The 15,046-nt window shown below is 33.8% G+C and overlaps 1 protein-coding gene across 4 annotated transcripts; it reads right to left on the bottom strand.

The window, feature by feature from the left end:
* Positions 1–189: 189 nt before the first annotated feature.
* LOC105842449 (uncharacterized) lies at positions 190–14,059 on the bottom strand. 4 transcript variants are annotated; one of them, XR_009973665.1, is made up of 15 exons: positions 13,844–14,053; positions 13,391–13,599; positions 12,459–12,615; positions 12,147–12,300; positions 11,892–12,020; positions 11,652–11,803; positions 10,817–11,058; positions 10,593–10,742; positions 9,859–10,008; positions 9,575–9,786; positions 5,278–5,443; positions 4,767–4,931; positions 4,006–4,162; positions 1,644–3,376; positions 190–1,478 (listed from the first exon to the last, which is right to left on the bottom strand). XR_009973665.1 is itself a non-coding variant. In XM_012695595.4 (14 exons), the coding sequence occupies exons 2-14, from the start codon at positions 13,572–13,574 to the stop codon at positions 3,373–3,375; spliced, it is 2,022 nt and encodes a 673-aa protein (XP_012551049.1). In that variant the 5' UTR covers positions 13,575–13,599; positions 13,844–14,059; the 3' UTR covers positions 190–3,372. The 4 variants fall into 4 exon arrangements, 1 of the variants encoding a protein (XP_012551049.1); XR_009973666.1 differs by having other exon boundaries at positions 1,660–3,376; XR_009973667.1 differs by having other exon boundaries at positions 1,882–3,376.
* Positions 14,060–15,046: the final 987 nt, after the last annotated feature.

Genomic DNA, 15,046 nt, shown 5'->3' with positions numbered 1-15,046 from the left:
ATATTTTTTTTTTCCACCCGGTGTTCGACTTAGTATCAGTTGAGTTATTCAAATATAGTTTGATTTCTTTACAGTTTTTGCATATACATATTTCGTTGCAACTTATACTTACCACTGTCATGTATGGGATGAAATTAATCGTATGAAATAGGTTAAAATAATCATAAACTTGATTTAAAAATAAAACCATTTATTCGAAGACAGCGAGTTTTTATTGCGATTAAGTTTTAACAAATAACTTAAAACTACTATCATTTGATTTATTGTATTATAATATGTAGGCCTATTGAGTTTGAAGCACGATAAATACTGACAAAAGCTTTTTTCTTAAATTTTAGAACGATTATTTTTCTTCTCTATATAAAATGCCACCACATCATAAAACGTGTACAAAAATATGTATTTATATAATAGTTTTTTACATACATATATAAAATAATAAATGAATACAAATAAACTTTTAATGATTTTGGGTGTTGAAGTGAAAGCCGGTAAAACGAAAAATCGCCGTATTTTTTTTAAATCATAAATCCTTTTATGATCAAATTAAGCGATTACATTTCAAAATTTATAAAATTTTCATTACTAATAGTTTGTGTGTTCAGAGAACCTTTTTAAACTCAGAGTTTCTAGAATTAAAAACGAATACTTTAAATACCTATAAAAATATTTTTAATATTTGATCTTCTGCCCAGCTATCATAAGTATACTCGAGGAAAATCAAACTCTCTCCAAACTAAGTCGGTATATAAATTCTTGAATCCCACTATTTCGTATTTTGGGGAACATAATTTCTGTATAGTTAGTTTAGTTTTTGTATGGAAATTAATATCTCTGGGAATATTCGTTGCCTTAGAAAACTCTGTGTAAAGTAATAAGCAAATTGTAATTACTGGCATACTGGATACCCTAAATATTAGGGGAAGGTCGGGAACAAACTGTTCATGTCAAGGTAGTTGGTGGTTTCTGCCGACTAGTAGTGTTAATTCTGCGAGGACATTATGGAGATTGATAATTTTGTGTCAATAACAGATCACTCGTAACTCTTCTAACTAGACCCGGGAAGAGGTCATTGGCGTTGTTACACAAGGAGACACTGTAGGGTACTGACATGCCTCAAGATACTTAAAAGTCAGGGACTTCGTTGCCAAATACTAGAACGATATGTTGTCTGTATTTGTTTTAATTTAACGATTAAGAATATCTACAAATTTCGGGACAGTATACAATAAACGATGGGTCGAGGGCGGTCTTTGCTGATCATATTTGTTTCTGAGATTTGGTCGCGCCATATAATATGGTAAATAGCAATATATGATGAAATATGAAACATTAGAATCGTGTGCTGAATGAACTAATATACATTACGTTGGTATTGCCGGTTTTGGACGTCGCAGTATCATCACAACACAAGGTTTAGCCTTAAAAGGATTTTTTCTAACTTAAAAGATGCTTCTTAGCTTGAAGATATCAATAACCTATAAATAATTTAAATATTAGAGAAATATATATATTTTTAAGTAATTAATTGAAAACCTACATTCCGCAAAACTTTTATGGTTATGTTATTCAATAAAATGTAAAAAAAAACATTAGGCTTTTTTGTTAGCCAAGATTAGGGAACAGACTAACTCATAGCTAACCTGTTTAAGTAATTACCAAGTCTATAGACACCACAACGTAATTGCCCCTCCGAATTGAATTGAAGCAAAGTTGAAAGTCGACATTACATTTTTACAACATCTATCCTATACTCTTCAAAACGAAACCAAATCAATGTTGCATGGCGCAGAAACAGGGGCAGGGATATCTAAATATATATAAATTACGCGTCACGTTGTTTGTCCGCGATGTACATCTAAACTACTGAACCGATTTTACCTTTTTTTTTAAATATGTGTTTTGTTCCAACTTAGGCCACAGGATGGTTTTTATTTCGATTAATGTCGTCGCAATATTTATTAATTAACAATAAAATGATTTATGTTGATTATTGTTATTAATTGTAAGTTTTATAAGTCTAAAACAGATAGCGCCTTAAATAAGTTTTACAGACAATTGTAATACTGTCTGACATTAATATCTCATAGATAGCGCTGTGTTAAAATAGCAAAGTTTCACATAAGCTACAATTTAATGGGAAAAACAATTAAACACAATGTGTTGCTGAGGCTAAACTATAAGTGAAATTTATTTCGTAGTAAACGCAATACAGTGAAATCCAATTGTTCTTACTTTGTTAATTTTTGGTGTTAGCATAGCCGGCCACGTGTTATTTAGAAATAAAAACCTTAGCCACAGCAACGTGTGGCCGGGTCTGCTAGTTTAAGTATATTTTTTTGGCCTGTAATTCATTCTCTCATCAATCTTTTTGACGTTTATCGTAATTATTACTCAAAATCTTACGAAATTGGTTCCTCAAGAAATAAAAACATTGGTGAATTAAATAAGGTTATATCAATATTGACGTACTTCAGTCATTATAGTCGTGCACATATTTTTCTGAACTTAGAAAAAAAATATCGTTTCTTTAAGCAATTTCTGAAACGATCTAACAGTTATTAAGCTTCTCCTTACCAAAAATATACCGCGGCAATTAGACAAACTAAATTTGACAGCTACTTCTCCAAGGTACATGGAATAATTCATTTCAATTTTTGAAAATGGAAGGTGAGTTTTTTTATTTATTTAAAAGAATATATTTATTGTGAATGGTATGTAAGAAAAGGTTACGTTATTGTAGCACACGTCAAGTAGTAATAATAAAACTGAAACACGTAGGTATTTGAGGATTTTCTTGTCACGCAAATACTACTTAGTCCTACCCAGTTTTATTACGAATCTTACGAATACGATCTCAACTACTCAAATTGTAATTGGTTACTAAAACAATACACTTATTTAAACGACCATGTTTCAGATAAGATTACAGCTACTAAAGTTTAAGAGGTCAAGATCCTAAGAAAAGAGAAAAACTATAAGGAAATCCAAAAAAAATTGTGATTTTAAGAAAAAGTAGATTCGACGCTATAATTTTATGAGATGTTCTATTTCTAAATCATCTCTTTTCACATTAAGGATTCATAAGTCACAATGCGTTGCATGAGTACGTGGTACTATAGTATCACTAAATTTAATTGCACATTTTATTGACTGTACGTATATTGATGTGAGTAAATGTCATTTTATCACATTAATATGCTTTCGCTTGTCACCCATCACACACACTCTTGAAAAGACGTACACATTATGAGAAATTTATGTGGTGATGATGATGACAGCCTCGGCTGACTGTCATTCGACGTCAGGATCCGGTTCCTCGTCATCATTTTCCAATAAATTGTCAAGACTCGTATCCGAGTCATCCTCATGTCATCTGAAATAACGCACACTAGGTATAAGTACTTACACCGACAGTATTACCGTTGTGGAAGTTATTAATTGACTATAATAAATTTATAAGTATTTCTGTTGGTTTGTTCTTCTTTCACACCGCAACGAGTTACTGTTTGGTTTTATTTCATGACGATACACGTCTAGTATAGTAAAAAAAAACTGTATTTCATTTTGATTTCTTTCAAAAGATGCATAGTGTGTTGGCCGCAACTCCAAAAATGTTTAAAATTTTATTTTGTTACCTGTAAAGATGGACTAGTTCACAGCCCACCTGGTATTAAGTGGTTACCGGAGCCCATAGACATCTACAACGTAAATGCCGCCACCCAGCCTGAGATATGAGTTCTAAGGTCTCAGTATAGTTACAACGACTGCCTCACCCTTCAAACTGAAACGCATCACTGCTTCACGGCAGAAGTAACGTTTTAAAATTGAATTTTAAGGTTTCATTTTTGCCGTTATTTAAGTTATTTCTAGAAATTAATAAGTGTTCCCGTCATCTAGCTTATCATACGATTGAACGCATGATAAGATGGACGCACGATTGCATTGTGGCAGCGTCTTTTGTTATTTAAATTTAATTTCACGTATGAATTCTTCAATACTAACCTGGTTATAAATACAGTATCTATATGCGCAAGCCGAGCACCGGTGAGAGGCACTGTGGAGGCGACGTGTCGCAGCTTGCGTCGCTCTATGGCACTACGGGCTTGTTGCACTGCAAGGTCCCCGCACCAGCGTTCACAGCGAGCGTATATTACCACACCTGAAAATAGAGGAATTCACATTAAGAAATGGCGGAAAGAACGTAATTTACCATCTAATAAAGAACGTAATTGACTGAACGAAAGTACGTAATTTACTGGTGGTAGGACCTCTTGTGAGTCGGCACGGGTAGGTACTACTACCCTGCCTATTTCAGCCGTAAAGCAGTAATGCGTTTCGGTTCGAAGGGTTGGGCAGCCGTTGTAACTATACTGAGACCTTAGAACTCTTAACTCAAAGTGGTTGGCAGCATTTACGTTATAGATGTCTATGGGCTCCGGTAACCACTTAACACTAGGTGAGCTGTGAGCTCGTCCACTCAAAAGTTCAATAAAAAAAACGAATACTGCAATTTTATCGAAAATAAAATATAAACTAACACGCAAAACACGCAAAGTTTACTTATTGATGTAAACAAAAAACTTTGCGTGTTATTTTTGCGGTTTACCGAATGCGGTGCCGTTTATGAATATTCTGTTGAACAGTAGAGCCATAGCAAAACATTTTGTAACTCGTTTTGCCACTCACCAGAAACAAAGTAATTGGAAATTATTTTTATACTTTATTCTACTTAGAACAGAAGACAACATAACTACTAAATTTACCTGCTCCCGCGAAAAGAGTAATAGCTGGCCAGGAATCTAAAAGGAGCGGTGTCAGAAAGAGTAAAGCTGTCGTCATCGTTAATGGCCCTTGAATGTACTGAATTTTACTCATCCCTAACTTATGAGATGGTTGATACATGCATATAAAGGTGCCACATATCCAAACTGAAATCGATAAATAGTTAAAATAATTATTTTGAATATTATTTAATTATATATAGTTAATTCTAGACTAATATGAAGCTGAACAGAACAAAAAGGTTACGATAGTAATATGATGTTTATTAAATGTGTTCCCGATTCAAAATCTAAACTTTTTTGTGTTTTGTAAGGATTGTTAAACATAGGTACATAAATGCTGATTTATATAGATAACAATTTGTTCCTTAAAACTGTTACTGTTACTGTTTTATCTGTTAATAATACAAAAGCAAATTTGCGCAACCAAGACCAATCAATTCGAATTTAAATCACAGGTACATTCAGTATTAATTGATTAAATAAAACTCACGTGGTAGTCCAGTGGCGAACATTGGTAGTCTAATATCTTGACTGCAAAAACCAGCGGCCAGGAATGCGTCGGCTACAATTTGAATCAGTGCACCTGCTGCAGACCATCGTGCACCTCGCGCACATGGAGGAGAAGGCGCACTCGCTTCCGGTATTGATGTTACAACCTATGTCATTAATTTATTTCTTACTAGCTGACCTGGTAGACTTCGTAGTGCCTCAATCGATAAATAAAAGACCTAAACTTTTGTATAAAATAAACTTAAAGCAAACAAAAGCAATCCGACCGACGGGGGACACATCAAAGGAAAAACAAAATTGTTATTTTTATTTATTTCAGAGCATTTTCATATTTTTCTACCTTTTAAACCTTCTCTGGACTTCAAATAATTCAAGACCAAAATTAGCCAAATCGGTCCTACCGTTCTCGAGTTTTAGCGAGACTAACAACCAGCAATTCATTTATATATAATATATAGATTACTGATACCCGACCAATCCTCTGCTGTTATCGCTAAATGTATGAAAAGACCCATTTACCTACTAAAATTACTCCCGCTTCGCCTATTCATAGTTGATTTCGGTCTGGTTAACCTGAACAAATCGTTACCAACAATCAAGCATACTCGTACAAGTATTAACTTATAAGTAAAATGCAAACACATAACAACTTACACATCAAATAGCTGCATCATTAAATGCAATGACCAGGTGACAAAAAGTGCTATCTTACAATCAGTGAAAAAACTGAATCAACGTAGTATCTTGTGTAAACAAAGGCAAAACTGTAGAGGGCGGAAAAAGCAAATTTCCAAATTTACAAATGAAATATGGTGCATTATACTACGAGAAATGGATGATATTAACGTAAACGCACCTATTACGGCCAGTTTAAGCCAGGTTCAGATTGAGAATTAAAAAATTAATAGTTGTTCAATCACTGGCTTTGTCTTTTTTTTTTGACGAAGCTCCGAAGATAACTCTTTTTTAATGCAATAAAGGAACAACTAGGTAGTAAAAGTAAATTAAAAAAAGAAAAATTTATGGGAAGGGCCATGTCGTTATTACCGATCCAATGCATGGGGTGTGTTCCTATTACCGTTTTTTTGGCACCTATTACCGACCGCTAAAGCAACAGAATTAGTGTTGTTAAATAAAAGTTATACATAGTTTCAGTTTAATTATTGATATGAGGCAACAGTACTTTAATTATTAAGTCACAATTCTCTTAATAATGTCTTAAAAATATTCTAAACGTAATCAACACTGATGGCACAGTTGGGATAAGGTTTTTAGGCATGCGCTTGTAGGGATAAAAAATCACAGGAGGTGCGATTTCATACTCAGCAGAAATGAGTCGACTACTATCAAAGCCGGCAATGTGACTTTTGGACAATTATTGGTAAATCAGAAAAACGAATTATTGACTTTGTATTCCATTGGCAGTCACAAAACTCTTCTGAACGACATCTTAGATAAATAACAGGTTAAGTATTAACCTTTATTTAATGCAGGTTTTGAATCGTATTCTTTGAAGGAGACGATTATATTCAAATCAATCTGTATCGCCATATCGATAACATTTTTTTGTCCAAATACACAGATTGCCACCTTTGATAATAGACGACTCAAATATTAATCAATACAGTTAAACATTCTCTTTCATTGAAGACTCGAGTCTCGATACCTCATATGGTGTTTCATTCTACGATGACTCGTTCTGTCTTGGTACATAAAAATAATCCAGTTTCATCGCAATTAAAACTTCTAGTAGAATTGTTGAGTACTTGATTTTATTCAAAATATTAATACACATCAGTAAACCATGACCATATAGTTTCTTCTTTCACTTCATTTGTATACGTTGGCTAATTTTGGACGACTCTTTTTTTGAAATTTTGGTATGGCCTTGGATCAAATTTTGAAGCCAGTGTCTTCCACCAGGATAATCAGAAAATCTCCCACACCAATATAAAGACGGAGTACCAACTCCGTCTTTAAATTGGTGTGGGAGATTTAATGTTTCACTAATTTTGACACCGTTTCTAATAGCTGGCTTTTTTACAGGAAAATCTAATCTTCCCAAATAGTGAATCCAATCTATTAATTGGCGTTCTTCATCCTTAGTGAAAACGGTTTGAACTCCACAATTTTCTTCAGTATACTTGTGATCTTTCTTGTTCCTAAGAGTTGTTCTAGGAATCCGAAATCTCTACGAGGTTTCATATAGGTTCATTTATTTGTTTCATTATTAATGGCCTTCAATGCAGAGTCAAGTTGACTAGATACAGGTATATTGTTTACGTCTTGGTGGAACCATGTTTCTGAAACAAAATCTATCGAGTCGAATACATGTAGGTACTAGGTAAATAATATTTTTCAATACATTCAAGTTTAAGTCAATAGGTGATTTTTAATATAGTTTAGTTTTTTATTCAATAATGAATTGCTGTTTTATTTTATTTTTCTATATATTTTAAATTTTTAGTGATAATGTAATCATAATTACATTTTATTTACGTAGTACTACAAATTAATAAAATATACTAACACACTATAAACTGTAACAAACTGTATAAACAGTTAGGCATACAGTCAGACGAAAGGACTATAACTATAAAGAAAAAACTATATTATGTGTTCTTTTTTGACTACAGAACATTTAAAACTATAAAAGTACAGGTAGATCGGTGTTAGGTTATATTAAAAGAAATCGTATAACATATTACCGACCCATAAAAATGTGTATGTAATGTGTCGAAGTCGTCGTGGCCTAAGGGATAAGACGTCCGGTGCATTCGTGTGGAGCGATGCACCGATGTTCGAATCTCAGGCGGGTATTGAAATACGTACTCAACAAATGTTCACGATTGACTTCCATGGTCAAGGAATAACATCGTGTAATAAAAATGAAACCCGCAAAATTATAATTTGCGTAATTACTGGCGGTAGGACCTCTTGTGAGTCCGCGCGGGTGGGTACCACCACCCTGCCTATTTCTGCCGTGAAGCAGTAATGCGTTTCGGTTTGAAGGGTGGGGCAGCCGTTACTTGAGACCTTAGAACTTATATCTCAAGGTGGGTGGCGCATTTACGGGCTCCAGTAACCACTTAACACCAGGTGGGCTGTGAGCTCGTCCACACATCTAGCAAAAAAAGTGTAAGCATATTGCGTTTTAGTGTATTTGTGAGATTATTTAGCTGCATTGGTTATGAATATTTAACGATAATGATATTTTAATATAATGATTTTACGATAATGATTTTTAACTAAAAAAATACAATGTTTGAGAATTAAGCTTCGTACATTTACAAAAAATACTTAAGAAAGCTGTTGATTTTCACCTATCTGTACTTCTAATTACGTATATGGCGTTAATAGCTCATATACAACTTGACATACTAATCAACCAAATTAGTATAGCCCGTTACTTATTAATTCATATATCATAATGGAAAACATAGTAACAAAAATATTCATCTAAAACCAAATAACGACGTGGGTCGGTTATAGAAATAAAATTGTGATAATTGTTCCTATTACCGCCACTTTTAAATATTGAATTTTAGAGAAATTTAACCTATCTCATGGAAATTACTTGTTATTTGTGATTATCAAAGTATTAAAAAGACATCAAAAAATGTTTAAACTGCATTAGAATGCTTTACGATTATATTTTTTACTAAAAACTAAATGAGTATACTTACGTAATCCGGATCGATTTAGTATGAAATTTGCGCTGTCTCCGTACTCCAACGACGAACTAGGCTATTCTTTAATTTATTGGCTTAGGCACAAAAGGAAGTGATGTATATTTGCAATAAAAATACATCCATATTTTCTTTAAAGCAACCACTGGTCTAAGTTTAATACAATAGCTCAAAATTATAATTTTATGAAACGGACGGTAATGGGTGCCGAATTCGAGGGGTCGTTATTAGGTGCGTTTACGTTAGACAATTATTTAACATCTGTTTTTCTGGTATATGGAGCTTTTAATTAAAAAGGCCAAGAAAGATAATCGTAAATGAGCAATTGGACGTTGCCATTGAAGTGAAGATTAAGTAGTCGCAGCTCCATCAGGTAGATAGATCAAAGACATTCATCATTACATATTTTCCAACTTCTTAGCTGATACCTACTAAGAATGGTCATAGGTGGCGTGATATCATAAATCAGAAAACGGTTCCGCCAGGGATCATGACCTAATTAAGTATAAGTACGAAGAAAAGAGGAGGAAATTCTTCAAGCTGAGTGTTTCTTTCGATATAGTTATTGCAAATACTTCTGAGAAGTACCTGTATTCTATCTCTATACTCTTTAACAACTGCATCAATGTCGGTAGAATCATCTCCTGAGGTAATTTCTCCTTCGCTCGCTTCGGCGTCTGAAGGTACGACATCCAAGTCCTCTGTTGCAATTTTTCTAGTACCACTGCTACAAGAGATTGGATCTTCTGAAGGACAGCCCGCATATTCATCTAACAGAAGGCATTCTCGATCTTCTGTTTCTAAATTTTAACGTCAATTTTACATTATTGCAATTCAAATTACGTAATAAACAAGTAAAAATATTCTGGTACCTTTTGAAATTACTTTTGACTTAATGCTTTCAAGAGTCTTAGTGTGTCGTATAGCGGAAGGGATGAACCATAAACTACCTCTGCCTCTACTAGATGTTGATTTAGATCCACGAGGAGCAGCATCTCTTCCCAGGCGTTTGTACTCTACGTCTACAAAATGAAATGTCACATTATACATAATATATCAAAACATTTTATGTATAAATACATATTTACCTTTTCAGGATATTATCAAAATAACCCTTCTACTCATATCTGTTCATAAAATATTTAACTAAACTACTTATACTACTAACTACTTATACCATGCACCCCACGCTTTTTTACAATAAAATCATTTTTTCTTACACTATTTTTAATTCAAATTTATTTTCAATTTTTTAGTTGGATTTTCTATAAAAGCGTATTTAGTTAGTTTTTTTAAACTATTATTTATTTTTAATTTTTTAGTTAAATTTCAATTTTTTTATTTTTTATTTTTTTAAATATTTAATTGTTACCGGTTCTTAATAATTATACCAAATATCGAGTTAATCCGACGTTTTGAAGGAGGTCAAAATCATGTTCAAAGACAAACATACATACATACGTCTGAAGCTAATAAAAGCATATTAAATACCTATTTTTTTGATAAGTTCTTACCGCCTGCCTCCTTTTGTTCAAGTGTCGGTACACAACGCATAACCATAAGATGGAACGCTTAGATAGAGATACTAAGTAAGTGAAGTTCTTACCGCCAGCCTCCTTTTGTTCAAGTGTCGGTACACAACGCATAACCATAAGATGGAACGCTTGGATAGAGATACTAAGTAAGTGACTTGCGTTCATAAGAGTAATCATGTGAGACAACGGACAAGCGAATGCCAGTATAGCTGCCAGACTTCCTAAAAACAATTGTAATTTTAAAACAAAAATACACAATTTCGGAAACTAAAAAATGACAATTAAAAAATCATACCGGCCGTGAAAACCGCTAGGACCGGACTCCCAGTCGAAGTACTTTCGTACGTCATTGATCTAGTCAGAACCTTCCACTCTGGTGATGCTAAAGCTACCAATACTGTGAAAAGTAAAGGACATAGTTCTGTCAAAGAAAGACATACTCCTGCTACAGTGACGGCAGCTAGTACGGGACACACCCAACCCGCACTTCTTGCCTCGACCAGTGTCGTAATAGGTAGAGCGGCGTCAACACTGCTCCTAGAAAATCAGTAATGGTTTATGTAATAGAGCAGTGATAGTAAGTCGCCGTGGCCTAAAGGATAAAACGTCCGATGCATTCGTATCTAGCGATGCACCGGTGTTCGAATCCCACAGGCGGGTACCAATTTTTCTAATGAAATACGTACTTAACGTTCTTACTTAATGAAATACGTTCACGATTGACTTCCACGGTGAAGGAATAACATCGTGTAATAAAAATCAAACCCGCAAAATTATAATTTGCGTAATTACTGGTGGTTGGACCTCTTGTGAGTCCGCACGGGTAGGTACCACCGCCCTACCTGTTTCTGCCGTGAAGCAGTAATGCGTTTCGGTTTAAAGGGTAGGGCAGCCGTTGTAACTATACTGAGACCTCAGAACTTATATCTCAAGGTGAGTGGCAGCGTTTACGTTGTAAATGTCTATGGGCTCTAGTAACCACTTAACACCAGGTGTTCCGTGAGCTCGTCCATACATCTAAGCAATAAAAAAAAATCATAATAGTATTTAGAGCAGTATAGAATACTTTATATAATTGATAATTTTAAGTGGATATCTGATTTGTAAGTTTAAAAGTTTGAAAGACAAACCCTTTTAACATGTTGGTGTATAGAAAACATAACCCCGTTAAAACTATTGCAGGCAATCCTGTTGTCAAGAACATTTTTTTCTTAAGAGTTCCACTTTCTTTTGGTAAAACAACACTAAAAGCGTAGCAAACCGGCGAACCTGCTGCAAAAAGCTGAAATACAGTAGTAAAAATGAAAAAAAATTAATTTAATATAAAAACAAATAAGTAGTATTGAGGTTTTTATGCTGCCCACACTTACCTCATAAATGGATATAGGAATAGGCATATTTATATTGGCGATATCTAGATTTATAAGTCCAAATATGGCGAAAAATTGACTGAATATATACAGGAGTATCAATAACATGAACGTGAACATCATACTTTCCTGAAAACATCAGAAACGTCAATGAAAATGTTTACTCATATTTCAGGAGTGTTTTTTTTTCAAGAATTTAAATTATAAGTGTATTTATTAAAGAAATGTTAGTTTTTAAACAATAACTGAACTCACTTCCAGTCCACACATGAACATAGCACAGACGACGATCACCACGGTCACTCCCAGTACATCAGGCCATGGTTCTCCCAGGGCTCTCGTTTCATACCCGAATAACCATCGTCGGGTGCGACCTCCGGTAACATGATCGGCAGTTGCACTTAATATCCTAAATGTTAAAAAGCCCGCATTTTATATCTAAATTCGAATCGACATACGTATGAAGAGAATGCAATTTCGCCGCCATGATTTGTTTTTATGTTTTATGTCATGTTGTGTGCTCTCGCATTTTAGTACGCATAAGAAAGTAATAATTTTAAATTGTACCTCGCACATATAGCTACTGCTACCAAATGTGATAGAAATGTCATCCACATTGCCATAAAATCGGCAAAGGAACGCAGATTCCTTTCGCGTCTCCCTCTCACAGTTTTCGGTGGCGGAAGAATTTCTGCTAGCTTTTTAAGGTCTTTACATGTTAAAGCTGAAAAAGTGTTAAAATAGTGGGTTAACGGTTGTTATATCATGATGTAACAGCACCTTGTGGCGAATACAAAGCTAAAAAAGGCGCATTCTCTAGAAGACATACGCTTTGTCAATTCCTATAGTAGGTATAAATTTGAATAATATTATCGCCATTTGTATTAAGGAACTTAGAGTTATTAACCATTTCTTTGTTCTTAAGATTTATAAGGAATATACGGCCCTGGAATTGCAGATGTCAAGTTCGTTGGGAAGTTATTCTATTAAAAAGAACCGTCAACAAGCCATCATGTGTCTTACTTTCTAAAATTTTTAGAATCAAAATAACCCCGTTTATATTTTTACAATATTTGAATAGCACTTAAGTTTTACACTTGACGACTGTCTATCTATAAGTTTTTTCGTAATGTTATAATACTTACGTAATACTCTAGAGTTGTAGAATAATTTTAATTGACTTTACAATTACCTCTATAAAAAACAGTTATTTTACATTTACTTATGTCGAAAAATTGGTATCATGTTCAATATAAAAAAAATGTTATTAATACTAGATTTGTCTCCATAATTTACTTACTAATGAAATTAAATCAATTTCGCGATTAAAAAAAACTATTTTTCTTCGAAATATTTCGTCATACCCTAATGGAAATATTTTATTGAATAGTATATCTAACTATATTTTATTATACCCACTTAAATTCTTTTCGTGTATTTCAGAATTATCCTTAAAAGTATAAATATATCTGCTTATTAATATATTTGGTTATACTTACTGGCAATGACTGCGAAAGCAGATAACAGAATAATAGCGGGTACAGCGCAATAACTGGAGTTTGCTGCTGCAAGAGGAGCAAGGAGCAGAGCACCCAGGGTCCATCGCGCACCACACGCCTCGCCACCGCCAAGGGCACTCAGGGTGCTACTCATTCTACTCTCTTTATGTTGTTCAGAAGACATATCTTTACGCGATTTCTTTGATCATCTATGAAAAAACGAAAAAATAATAATATTTATACCGATTTAAATGCTCTAGTCAATTAATTACGTACGCATCTCGTATTGTCTTCTAAAAATAAATTCGGTATTTTGTCGTACGTCGTGATCGTGGAAAACATAGTTTTCTTAACATTCTATTAAATGAAATTAATGATAATAATAACGTAAAGAGGTCAAAAAATTGATCCGAATTTAAAAATTATAATACAATTTTAAATTTAGAGACTTACCCTGTTCATAGTTAATGAGTTGTTACTAGAGATACTATCAAAACTTCTAAATACGTACTACATAATAATATCACGACTTTACATCATGTACAGAGAACACCACTTAATGTGCAGCAAAAGTCTTTAGTTCTTAATATTTTTGAATTAAATTCCATGAGCAAAGTAAAATCAGTTGTTCTGGCGATCTTTTTGTGTTTATGCGACAAACCAGACTAGTTCGATGTTATATTTGCCTCTCTGTCGCACGATCGATATTTGGCGATACCTTAGTTAGGGTGACCATTTTTGAATAGAAGGAGGTTGTGGCCAAGCTTATAGACTAATAGTCTGCCTGACTGTTATTGAGATGATAATCATATACGATCTCGGTTTCTTCGAGATACTACTCCATTTAACATCCATAGGAGCCTCTGTTCTCTAATTTCCTACTAGCTGGTCCTAGAAATCCTGGCCTGAAGCAGTTCAATCTATAAACACTTTAACTAAAAAAATGGACGTGTATGCGGACGGACAAGTGAGGGCTCCGTATTTAATATGTAAAGTTAAAATTTAAAATACAAAATTTTATAAAATTTTCATTTGGCTAAGGCTGCCTATTTACGCTATGCTTTGCTCAAATCGTTTTATTTGTCTTTGAATACAAAGTTTTATATTACAATCGAGTGTTATTTTACAATATTTTTTTTATAAATACCTATTCGATATTAAATTAACAAAAATAACCCCTCCTTATTTTTTTAAATTGTAGAAGTCATTCGTTCGCGTCGTGTTGGAATGTGTTCTTAAAAATGGTTAAAATTGAAGTTCGCAAGGTACTGAAATTTCTCTGCAAATTTTTTTTTACTACAGAGCTGGTAAAATTAACGCTTGAGAGTAACATTAGGGTATTATGCTCTTTCATATTTTACGGTTGCGGGTTGGTGTGTGCAGCTTAAGTGAAGGAAAACTTCCCTTAACGACGACCCCGCACGGAACGCTTAACATCGGTAGTGACTGAAAAAATTATTGAAGTTGAAAAATTGTTTTGGCGGACCGTCGTGTTACTGTTTGTTTTGTAACAGAAGAAATGACGATATCTATAGGAAATGGCCATAACATTATACACAACCACTGACACACAGACTGAGAATTTCACAAAGCTGTTTGAGTTTTTAACGACAAGATCTTGATCGATTTTTGGCTCTATTCATAACTATGGACGAA

This window comes from Bombyx mori, chromosome 8 (genome assembly GCF_030269925.1).
Source record: "Bombyx mori chromosome 8, ASM3026992v2".
NCBI lineage: Eukaryota > Metazoa > Arthropoda > Insecta > Lepidoptera > Bombycidae > Bombyx > Bombyx mori.
Note: the sequence above shows the minus strand (reverse complement) of the source record. Positions and strands in the feature narration are given on the sequence as shown.

Coding starts and splice junctions, on each gene's coding strand:
- LOC105842449 (XM_012695595.4), bottom strand. CDS start 13,574: ATGTCTTCTGAACAACATAAAGAGAGTAGAATGAGTAGCACCCTGAGT. Junction 12,021..12,146: donor TGTTCATGTGTGGACTGGAA/GTGAGTTCAGTT, acceptor TGATGTTTTCAG/GAAAGTATGATGTTCACGTT. Junction 9,787..9,858: donor GTCAAAAGTAATTTCAAAAG/GTACCAGAATAT, acceptor GTTAAAATTTAG/AAACAGAAGATCGAGAATGC.